Source organism: Aureobasidium namibiae (assembly GCF_000721765.1).
Source record: "Aureobasidium namibiae CBS 147.97 unplaced genomic scaffold scaffold_10, whole genome shotgun sequence".
Taxonomy (NCBI): Eukaryota; Fungi; Ascomycota; class Dothideomycetes; order Dothideales; family Saccotheciaceae; genus Aureobasidium; species Aureobasidium namibiae.
This window is the reverse complement of record NW_013581199.1, coordinates 101,456-112,657: the sequence shown is the minus strand read 5'-3', so window position 1 is coordinate 112,657 and position 11,202 is coordinate 101,456. Positions and strand designations below refer to the sequence as shown.

The window sequence follows — 11,202 nt, the reverse complement described above, 5'->3', positions numbered from 1 at the left end:
GATGATCAAACACTGCAAGCGCGATTGGCAGAGGCCAAAATCTCGGGGCAGAGCATCACGAACCGTATCGTCTGTACGAACCAGATTTGCATCCCCCGACAGCGTCTAGATTTGCCGACTTCGATGGACAGCTCTACCGATTCCAAAAGCAATATAGCTGAGAAGAGCCCTAGATCAACGTCAAATGGTCAGGAGATCGCGTATGCGTGGACTCTATAAGCGCGGCAATCACATAACCGAGGGCATCGGTAGTCCGGTAATGGTATAAGCGGTCTGCTCTACGCTCCTGCGTAGAAAAGATGCATCGCGAAAGAGGTTCGTAAATCGCATGTAGCCTCTGATGATCGTGAGATTCGTTGTATCTTTTGTTGCGAGTTGTTCTCATCAAGGCGAATCGAGCAAGAGAGGTTGTCATCTTGTTTACATCCGCTTCTTGGATCCTCCAAACCCCAGCAGATGATACACCCACAGCAGTTGCGCGCTTGTAATCTGAACGTTTCGCTGCGTCCACATATCGGAGGCCATGGGCTGTCCGATTATGGTATGTATGCTCTGCTCTGCTCTGCTCTGCTCTGCACTGCTTGCCGCGCAGGGAAACCGCATCTCCAGGCAGAGTAGCGAGTTGTCGTTCAGAGCAAGGGCGACACAAAAGAAGCCATCTCCCTTTGATGTGTTGGACGTGTCGCCTTCGAGTATTGTTTGCCATCCACGATTCTGAGGCATCCTCATCTTAGTGTAGGAGACGTCGCCACTTTGGATGTCCAAGACAAGGTGACATGGGTACAAGATTTTTTAGCCTCTTCGTGTCTGGTCCATGACATTGTTGCGTATTGGTAGGCCATGGCCTCACACCAGTCGCTCACGCGTATCAGGAATAGTGATCATTAAGGTTGGCTTTACCTCAAAGCTGCGTCAACATGAAAGACTGCTGCATACCTGGCACGGTCTTTTTCGTAACTGCGATTCATCAATCCGTTGCACATTCACATCTGTGGTATAGTCGTCCTCGATAGGTGATCGAGTGTTTCGGCATTGACGCGTGCCTGACACGCTCTGCGTGTGACCGTACGTCGACACAGCACCCGCATCAAGACTCAAAACTTGGCGTGCTCGTCTCATCATCCCACTAGTCGATGTAGACAGCTCTCATCTTCCAGACGAAAAGACAGTGTGAACTCGAGTCTAATCAACATAACAGAAAGCAAGGCGCGAGTCGAGGTCGGCCCGAGCAGCCCGAGTGCCAAGCGCTGATTGGCCGAGAGCAAAAGGAGATTGTCAAAGCAGTCTTGCTTCTTTGACTCGTGTTGAGATTGGGGCTTGTGATTTTTTCTTTTACCAGCGTGAAAAATTATAGACGACCTTTGCATTCGAAAGAGGCCATTCCGCTTGGATTTGGACCGTTGCGGACTTGAAGACTTTTCGCAAGTCAGCCCCGAAGGACTTTTTCCCCGCGAAACAAATACCTACTCCCGATATTTCGGAACGCAAGAGATAGTGATTGCCGACGACATCCTCAGAGGGCATTGGGTTATATTTTGGATATGTCCGGTCAAAAGAAGAAGCAACAGCCTTTCTGGCTTGGGTATGCAATGTTGCAAAAGAGGTGATGAGATTGTATGCTGAGATGATTCCAGCGGAGCGGCTGCGTCAATGGCAGCAACATGCAGTAAGTCAAATGAAGGTCCAAAACGGTATCTGTATATTGATCAATCTTGCAGCACATCCCCTGGATCAAACGAAATAGTGAGAACTGCAAAGGTTACAGACTGAAACAGTAAACTAATATCAACAATAGCCGAATGCAAGTCATGCACCAACCGCCAAACATCCTCAGAACATTGGTATCATTCGCCAGCCGCGATGGTATTCCATCTCTCTGGACCGGATTGACTGGTTCCTGGCTCCGCCAATGCTCCTACTCGACCGCTCGTTTCGGCCTCTACAACTACTTTGCCAAGGAAGTCAAGCAAAGAACCGGAACCACGAAACTGACTGCTGGCTGGGAAGTCGTGTGTTCTGGTGTGGCTGGAGGAGCAGCCGGTCTGATCGGTAACCCTACAGAGGTCGTGCTGGTGAGAATGTGTGCGGATGGTGCTAAGACTGCTGCTGAGAGATATAACTATGGCAATTCGATTCGTGCGTTATATAGGATTGCAAAGGAGGAGGGTATGTCGACTTTCAGCAGAGGTTTGACGCCTAATATCGTTCGCAGTGTCATCATGAGTAAGTTTTGGTTTCTGCTCACATCAACGCAAATTACTAACGGTATACAGACATTTCTCAGATCGCTACGTGAGTTTCTGCCTTATAGCAGCAGGCAATTTCAGAGACTGACTAAAAACCAGCTACTCAACCGCAAAGGACTGGCTGCTCTCAAACCCCAGTCTAGGACTCAAAGATGGCATTTTCCTGCACTTCCTCGCCTCCCTCCTCGCCGGCACCGTGGCAACCACAGCATGCGCACCCGCCGATGTACTCAAGAGCCGCGTCCAATCTGCTCCTACCGTAAATGGCGTAAAACCCAGTCTCAGCAAAATCTTCGCCGAATCCTACCAGAAAGAGGGTATCAGTTTCCTCATGAGAGGATGGTCGCCTGCATGGCTTAGACTTGCGTAAGTGGTTTTGAACTTCCTGTGAAAATGAATAGCGGGGACTAATGGTATTGCGAATAGCCCCAACACTGTTCTGATGTTTGTCTTTATGGAGCAACTCCAGCGTCTTGTGGGTGTTAGCTCTGGTCAACCCAAGCCCGTGCAGGAGAAGAAGGCCTCCGAGGCCATGAAGGCATAGAAAGCCATCATGGATCGGACCTTACGCCATTGGTTCTGATCAACTTTGACATCAGATGTTGGGACGAGGTAATTCTGGTTTTCGCGGAAAAAGTCGTTTTTTTTCTTTCTGTTCTCTATAGACATGCATTGAAGAACCATTGGTCGCAAGACGGGAAGAATGAGAATACATTTCCTTGATTCAGTTGAAGCCCGAACGAATCCGTGGAACAGCGTTAGTAGTATTGACATTGAGTATTTTCTTTACAGACATAAAAACTCCTTAGAGCTTGGCCTTCTCGCCCATGACACGGTCCAACTGCAACACATCCCTGAGCTGCATACCATGCTTTGCAGCCATTTCCTCACTCTTCTTCTTCTGCCACGCTAGTCTGCTCAACAAGAACTGACCTCTCTTGTTCTCGTTTCTACCCAATTGCAACAAGTGCACCTCATCAGGACCATCTACGATCCTCATGGTTCTGCCTTGAGAATACATGTTTGCTAATGGTGTGTCTTGTGATACACCAGCACCACCGTAAGCCTGGATGGCACGGTCAATGACTTTCAGAGCCATGGTAGGAACCAGAATCTTAGCCTCGGCGATCTCCTTGAGGGCGAATTTGGCGTCCTTGGTGTCGATCGTGATTGCGGCATTCAGGACTGAGAGGCGAGCCGAGTCAATCTCGACACGCGATTTGGCAATGCGCTCAATCATTACACCGTGTTCGTTCAAGAGTTTGCCAAAGGCCTTCTTGCGGGGATCGTTGACACGAGCGACGAAGAGCTCCAGAGCTTTCTCGGCCTTTGGTATTGTCAGTGGCAGCTAACAATATTTGACAGGATAGGACTTACAGCGCCGATGCTTCTCATGGCGTGGTGAATACGGCCAGGGCCTAGACGACCCTGGATAATCTCGAAACCACGGCCCTCGCCCAGGACGATGTGATCTAGCGGAACACGGACGTTCTTGAAGAAGATGTGTCCGTGACCGTGAGGAGCGTCATCGTAGCCAAAGACACCGAGCATGCGGTGGATGGTGACTCCAGGGGTGTCTGCCGGCACGAGGACGACACTCTGTTGCTTGTAGGGGCTGGGGTTGTTTGCGTCGGTCTTGCCCATTGTGATGTAGATCTTGCAGCGAGGATCACCGGCGCCTGATGACCACCATTTCTGTATAATGGAGGTTAGCACAGTTCAGAACAAAGAGCGGAAGATGAACATACGGATCCATTGAGGACGTATTCATTGCCCTCACGCTTGATGTCAAGAGTGATGTTTGTGGCATCACTCGAGGCGACATCAGGCTCGGTCATGAGGAATGCAGAGCGGATCTCGCCTTCCAACAAGGGCTTGAGCCACTTGTCCTTCTGAGCCTGTGTGCCGTACTTGGCCAGCACCTCCATGTTTCCAGTGTCAGGAGCAGCACAGTTGGTGGCCTCGGAGGCGGTACGACTCTTGCCCAGGTACTCGGCCATGAGGCCATATTCGAGGTTGCTGAAGCCAGCACCCTCCTTGAAGTGGTTCTTTGGCAGGAACATGTTCCACAGTCCTAGCTCTCTTGCACGCTTCTTGAGGTCCTCGATGATGGCGGGGTGGCCGCTGAAGCGTTCAGCTGTTGAGTCGCCAATCTGTTGTTGGAATACGGCGTCGGCGGGAATACATTCTTCTTCGACAAACTTCTCGACCTGGAAGACACTCGCATCAGTGGTTGGAACTGTGGTTCAAGATGTGGCAAGCTTACGATGTCGAGGTACTTCAATGCCTTCTCGCTGACAAATGGTCTAGCAATCTGAGGGATCTTTTGGGATGCCTTCAGCTGACCGTCGGCGCTGATCATCAGCTTCTCCGAGAAGTCGTTCTTCTTCTGTTGTTGAGACATTTTGGTATGCAATATAGAGCAAGAGTAATAGCCGACGAAAGCGGCGTGTCTTGTAACTTGATCAAGTCCATCTCTCGCCCGAGGTGGACACTAAACATTGCGGAGATCGCTCTCGCTTTTTGCGGGGGAGCCGAGGCATCCTCGGCCACACACTCGGCCACCATGCCTCATCTTGGACTCTGCACTGCCATCTTTGGCAGCCTTAATCCTTCGTCTGGACGACAGACACGCACTCCTTGTGCTGCGCGTAGCTTGCGAGATTCTGGACACCGGCCGGGCGACACGATCGTTCAACGCACCTTGCTCGCTTAACCTCGGCTGGACATCTGCACCGTGTTTCTCATCGACATTCCAATAGCTGCATGTATACTCTTATGGGACTGTAGGTGATGGTTTTGTGGTTCCAAAAGATGATCTGAGGTCGTGTTCCTGCCACTGATACAAACTCCCATTTTGGACATGGATACAAACAAAACATCACGAGATCCGAAATCAAGCCGAAGCTCGTCCATCACACCAGCCATCACCAGATGCGTTCTCTCCTGCAAACAAGCTCTGCAGCACAATCATGTCTTGTGAGACTGCCCCAACAGCTTCCTTTCTGCTCTCTTCTTCTTTTGCCATCTCCGAGCATCGCCAAATCTCGGAATCAACCCTGACCATGTAGTCGTCCCAGCGAGGACTTTCGGCCCTTCTGGCATGCGAGTGTAGCAGAACGCTGTCAGTCTCCCAACATATTCCTACTCAGTGATGCCTCAAAGGATGATTTCATCACGAAAGATTTCTGTCCTTATCATCCGTATGAGGTCACACCATTGCATCAAGGCATGAAGCATTCCATGTCCTGAGAATAGGTAGGTCAAGATGCCGCAATACCCTTCTCGCATACGTGCATCTTGAATATAAAGGTTCCCTGTTCATGATGCTTCTAATTTACCGTCTCATACAAAGTTTATTATATGGGAGCGACTGTCAATCAAGCAGATCACCACACACAATCATGGCATGCACGCTATCACATACCGCACCTCGACCAAACTCGCTCATGGGCTTGCCACGCGAGCTTCGTGACATGGTCTATACCAACGTCTTTTCCTCTGCACATTCAAAAAGCGGATCTACCACTCGACTGCTTGAATTAGACTGCGGTCATGAGCTTCCAACCACTGTCAAACTCAACACCATCTGCTTCGACTGGCTCGATCTTATGCGAACGAATGGTATTGTTGCAGATGAGATGCGAGATCTTTATCACATGCAATCCTGCTATACTTCCGCCGCCGATCGAACTTGGTCTATGCTACTCAACCTCAACAACGACGAGTATACACTTGAATGGACATCACTACCATGCCCATCATCCTGTGTACAACACCTCTCCATTGATTTAATGATCGACCTCACGCTTTCAAAGTTCGGCCACTGGGACAATGACATGAAAAACAAACTCGGCAACACGTTCACAACACTCCTTGAGCTGTTGACTCGAATCGCTAAACACGGCCCTAACATTACCGTCTCCGAGACATTACGTCGCCCTGTCGTTTTTGAGACTCTGAGCCTTAACATCTCGTTCGCTGATGAAGAGAAGTCATATCTAATATCCTCTGGTCCCGAAAGTATTTATATACTTGGTTATGGCAAGCGTCGTATCTACAATCATCTGATTGAGGATATGGTCACTGCATTTGGAAGACATGTAATGCAAGATAAAGTCAGAAGGATTAGAGTACAGGGACCGAAGAGCTTAGGGTTACCGATGACGGACATTACGACAGCATAGAGCGAGAATTAGTATGGAGAAGCTGGACAACAGAGGTGATTCAGGAGGATAGCACAATAGTCATCTGTTGGTAATTCCGCAGAGAAGTCTAGATTAGGAATGCAGAGTCTTATCTTATGAAGAGGCCGCGTAATCACGCCAACGGAATGGAGGATTTCCTATTCGCCACTTTTTGCTCGACTAGATGAATGAGCCAGTTGAACTGTTCAGCATATCGCGACGTGCAAGATGCTTTTCTTGTTGAACGAAACTGCGCATGCGACCAGTGGGCGTGGCAAGATACTGAGTAGATATATTTTACCTGAGCCAAGATTGTTCTCAACAACTCGGTTGTATAGTGTAGCGGTTAGCACGCGAGATTTTGATGAGTAATCAAATCTTCTCGAGTCCGTAAGTTCGAACCTCAGCTTCGTCAGTCCCAAGAACCAATTCTAACATATCCCAGTGGGTTCGAGCCCCAGTACGACCTGAACGACCAGGCAGTTGCCTCTCTTTTGGCATTTTCATCCATCATCTAGAGTCTATAGAGACGGCCTTTGCGACTGACAACCTTGTCTACTTTTTTCTTGCTGGCCAACGGCATCAAGGCAGCTGTTCCAATGACCCTGGATCGTCTGTTCCTACAAGTATAGACACGACACATAGAGTCATGATTATCTGCAACTGCGCTCTCATCGCTTCGGAGGTTCAACTCACAATTTCGATTGAACGTCTCACCAAGGAGCTTCCGTGCTGTGACCATAGGCTGTGTGAGCAGACAAGAATAGGACTTGAGTGACACCGGCCAACACTCGGCAGACACGACACCGCCGCGTACCCCTAGAAATCCGGACGGACCTCACAAGTCCATGGTTTTTTTCTCCCATCTTGCAATGCTGTTGGCGCATCGCGTTCCGAACACGACACTCGCTATCCGAACCGCTCCATGGTCTAAGCCCATCGCGAACGTGAGCCACTAGTGAAAGAGCGAGCTGCCTTGCTGCTCCAATAGTATACAAGAGACTTTGTGGTAAGCATCAGGGACCAGTACCCTAACAAGTATATCCCACGGAAGTTTGTCTCCATATAGTTACAGCCGCAGCAAGACTGCAGCCTCATGCTTACTCGTACCTTTGGGACGCTTACAGTCCAGTCGGTCTTTGGTCAGGCTGTCCGATCTGCCTTGTCAGACATCCAAGGTCATAAACCAGGGACAAAATCCGTCGACGATGACTTGGGAAGCAACAGCCAAGTCGGACTATGACAGATGTACAGCGATGTCTACTTGCTGATGGTGACCAAAAGCAGAGGGCTAAGTAAAGAGTATGATGAAGCTTGCACTCATCAGCCCCCATGCCGCGACGGCGTCTTCTTCGAGAACAGTAAGAGCGGCGATAGTCTGGCCTGCACCTCCGATCGGTCTCCTCTATCCTATATCTTCCATCTCGTTCCTTCTCCTCTGCCCACAACCAGAACAACCCCAAAACCATCATTGCTCCACTTTGTCGATAATCAAACAGTCACCATGCGTACCTCCATCACTACCGCCATCTACCCTCTCATGGCCCTTTGCGTGGCTCAGCCCTTCACCGGCAAATCATCCAGATTCTCCAACACCACAGACAGCACATCCTGCATTTCCTCCGCCGACGCCATCCTCATCGCCGACGGTTTCGGCCAGATCCTCTCAAACTTCAGCATGTCCTGGGGCGACAACCTCATCGCAGACGGCTATGTGGATCAATCAGATAGTGTAGCAACACTGATGCACTCGCCTAACCTCCTTGCCTCTGATGTTCGTCCTCCTCCTCCTCCCCCTCCTCCTCCTCCTCCTCCTCCTCCTCCTCCTCATCCTTCTCCTCCATGTGTTTGGACGTACAACTAATGTGTAATACAGCTGGGAAAAATAACTTTCGACACCAAAGCTTCCTTCCTCGCCGGCGAACAAGCTCAACCAGGCGTCCCCTTCAAGTTGCTCAACACCTGGTCTTCCTGCAATGCAGTCACTTTCCGCTACGTGTTGTCTCCTCCAGGTCTCAATGTCCAAGGAATAGCTGTCGCTGAAGTTGAAGAAGCAAAAGTCAATGGAACTGGTGTTGGCGAGGGAGACAAGAAATGGCAGATCAAGACGTTCTATGGAGAATTCAACTCGGCGGTCTGGTTGACGGATCTGAAGAGCAGTATTACTGGATGTGATGTCAATGGTAATGTTACTGGTAACATTACCGTGGCTTGAGAGAGGTTTGGGATCGCGGAGAAAGAGTGAGATCTGGGGATCGGTGCGGTGATTTGGCGTTGTATAGATAGATAGACAGATAGGGAATAACAGAGGGAAAGGCTCGATTTTGTCTTCCATATATGTTGTCTTTACTTTTGCTCCTATGTCCTCCTGTGGTATAGGTTCAATGTAGAGCATGTATGGTGGTGGTACTGATACACAGGCTGGAATTACTGGGTAGCATCTTCAACCACCTAATAATCATCCTATAGTTACGTGCGAAGGACTAAGGAGTGAAGCAATCATAACTCAATATATTCATGGTTCTATCATCAAAGTCATTGTGTATGATACACTTCAGTTCCAGTCGACAGGGTCGTCATGAACCCTTTCTCAAGCCAGAAATCCTTCTCGTACGCAATTGATGTTTTTCTATCGTCTTCAGAAGTGACATGTCGACCAGTAAACTGAGCTGAATTGCATTCCACTGACATGGTCGATAAGGTGGCCACAAGTGTGGTCAGTATTCGCTGAACGTAGATACCCCGACGGGCATGAGCGTCGACGAGAATTTCGAAGTCGTTAAGCTTCTGGTGAACAATCTGTCAAAGTGGCAGCGAGCACAACCATCGCTGCACCCATCAAGTTCATCGACAGTGATGGCATCGGCAGAGGAGTGTAGACGATGAGGTCGACCTGACCAGACTAGTTATTGTCGACATAGGTCCGAGACCCAGTGTTCACTCCAAGAGCGAGTGTATTACTGCCTCGTTGATTTCGGTGGCTATCGGCTTCATGAGTAGAAACCAGATGACGCATGTCCCAAGCTGACGGGAGCTGGTCGCGCTTGTCGTGGTGTTGTATGTGTTATGTGTCCGTGCAATCGTATGTGTGATAATCTTCGGCAGCATAGTGCGCGAAAGCGTGATCAGCTCCCGTTTGACTGGGCTCGAGGCCGTTCATCCATAGCGGCGTCCCACCGGAGACGAGCTTGTAGTCGTGACAACACAGCCAACTCGTCGCCATCCAAGTCGAAGCTGTCAGGGATGTAGAGATGATGTGGTGATATGACAACAGAATCCGGGCTGACATCCGAAGCTCTGCCCATTGGCTGGCCTGATAGCACCTTCTCACTGTTATTGGTGGGCACCTTCTCAAGGTCTTCGATATTTTTCTCCTTCCTTAGATTTGCTGGTGTCCACCAGTACACTGGGTATGCTCGTTGGATGTTGTTGATTATGCATGCGAGGGTCAACATGATAACTGAGCTCATGATTACGAAAGGGATGTAAATCCAGCCCATAGCGATGATATCGGCGTTTGTCGTAGCCAGGACAGCAGTTGCGCCTCCTGGAGGGTGTACAGTGTTTGTCGTAGCCATGATGGCAGAAGATACAGCGCAGGCGACTGCGCCTGCAACCCATTGGAGATCCTCCCAGTTTGAGTTGAGATGGAACAATCTATGGATGATGACTCCTGTCAAGGCCGAGAAGGTCTGCCCTAGGATGGCGTTCCTTGGTTGTGCAAGTGGTGTTCGGATGGAGTTGTAGTCCAAGATAGCAGAAGCACCCTACATTCTCTATCAGTTTCAGAACTTTGGCTGTTTAAGAGCACTGCAGCATACCAAACTCGCAATCATGATCGGAGGATGCCATTTTGTAATTCCAGGAGCATACTTGTAGATAGCGCCTATGATCAGAAGTCCAAGTAGGGACCCCAGAAACGACCAGAAAACAACGACTAAACGCGGCGGTTCTTTGTATTCCTCTGATCGATATCCTAGAAACCGCGATATAGGCTTTGGAAGCCTCGATATACGGGAATGAGGAACGACGCGATTTAGATGAGTATCGATATCATAGTCGAGGACGGTCAATATCCGTGGATGCATGGTGTAAAATAGATATGGTGCAGGAAGAAACTGATGGCCCGTTTTCGCGAGTGAGAGAGCAGCTGGAGTTGATGAAGTACTCCTGTGGCCTAACGAGGATCCCTCGGGCTATGGCAAGGAACGAGAGAAATGGGTTGCGGGGTTTCAAATGACTACTTGAAAAGGGAAAGCATGATGCAATGTCCGAACGTCTCAAAGCGAGCTGTTTACTATGTGACTGCGTCGCTCCTACCTATTCGTTTTCTAGGCAAGCTTACCGTCATAATGAAGCTATCCTTCTCCTTTCGAGAACAAGGCTTTCAAAGCATTCGGATCGCTTTGCGCTGATGGAAAGCGATCGAATATCTTCTCTGTTCTTTGCGCCATCCGGAGATGTAGGACTCTGACGAGACGTCATCTCATCATGTGGTAAATGGCGACTTGGCCGTTTTTGTCAAAGCCAGTTGCGAATTTGTTTCCTGTACGTAACAGCCGCTGCGCCGGGGCGGCTGGGGTTGACAAGAGCGGCGACGACCTGTGGTTTCAACAACGGAGCCAATGGTACCGAACGTGTTCAAAAGATGTTGACAAGGCTCAAGAGGGAGTGAAGAGAAGTTCCGAGAGCGATAGGACTTTTATATCAGGAGTTGAGGTTGTCTGAAGATAAGAGAGCTCTGTGGATGATAACAGCTGCACGAACAG

At 49.6% G+C, this 11,202-nt stretch overlaps 5 protein-coding genes across 5 annotated transcripts; 3 read left to right on the top strand and 2 right to left on the bottom strand.

The window, feature by feature from the left end:
* Positions 1-1,541: 1,541 nt before the first annotated feature.
* On the top strand, positions 1,542-2,790 carry M436DRAFT_48558 (mitochondrial dicarboxylate transporter; the record flags this gene model as incomplete). The annotated part of the gene is made up of 7 exons (XM_013571147.1): positions 1,542-1,582; positions 1,635-1,666; positions 1,719-1,743; positions 1,796-2,223; positions 2,274-2,292; positions 2,346-2,612; positions 2,673-2,790. 7 exons carry the CDS (start codon positions 1,542-1,544, stop codon positions 2,788-2,790), a joined length of 930 nt encoding a protein of 309 aa, XP_013426601.1.
* Positions 2,791-3,051: 261 nt separating this feature from the next.
* On the bottom strand, positions 3,052-5,111 carry M436DRAFT_73306 (acyl-CoA dehydrogenase NM domain-like protein; the record flags this gene model as incomplete). The annotated part of the gene is made up of 5 exons (XM_013571311.1): positions 3,052-3,573; positions 3,624-3,941; positions 3,995-4,456; positions 4,513-4,635; positions 5,097-5,111. The coding sequence occupies 5 exons, from the start codon at positions 5,109-5,111 to the stop codon at positions 3,052-3,054; spliced, it is 1,440 nt and encodes a 479-aa protein (XP_013426765.1).
* Positions 5,112-5,650: 539 nt separating this feature from the next.
* On the top strand, positions 5,651-6,433 carry M436DRAFT_73305 (uncharacterized protein; the record flags this gene model as incomplete). Its single annotated transcript, XM_013571310.1, has 1 exon — positions 5,651-6,433. The coding sequence occupies one exon, from the start codon at positions 5,651-5,653 to the stop codon at positions 6,431-6,433; it is 783 nt and encodes a 260-aa protein (XP_013426764.1).
* Positions 6,434-7,937: 1,504 nt separating this feature from the next.
* M436DRAFT_82440 (uncharacterized protein) lies at positions 7,938-8,648 on the top strand (the record flags this gene model as incomplete). The annotated part of the gene is made up of 2 exons (XM_013571309.1): positions 7,938-8,279; positions 8,310-8,648. 2 exons carry the CDS (start codon positions 7,938-7,940, stop codon positions 8,646-8,648), a joined length of 681 nt encoding a protein of 226 aa, XP_013426763.1.
* A 910-nt stretch (positions 8,649-9,558) lies between these two features.
* On the bottom strand, positions 9,559-10,521 carry M436DRAFT_73303 (HPP family protein; the record flags this gene model as incomplete). Its single annotated transcript, XM_013571308.1, has 2 exons — positions 9,559-10,200; positions 10,255-10,521. 2 exons carry the CDS (start codon positions 10,519-10,521, stop codon positions 9,559-9,561), a joined length of 909 nt encoding a protein of 302 aa, XP_013426762.1.
* Positions 10,522-11,202: the final 681 nt, after the last annotated feature.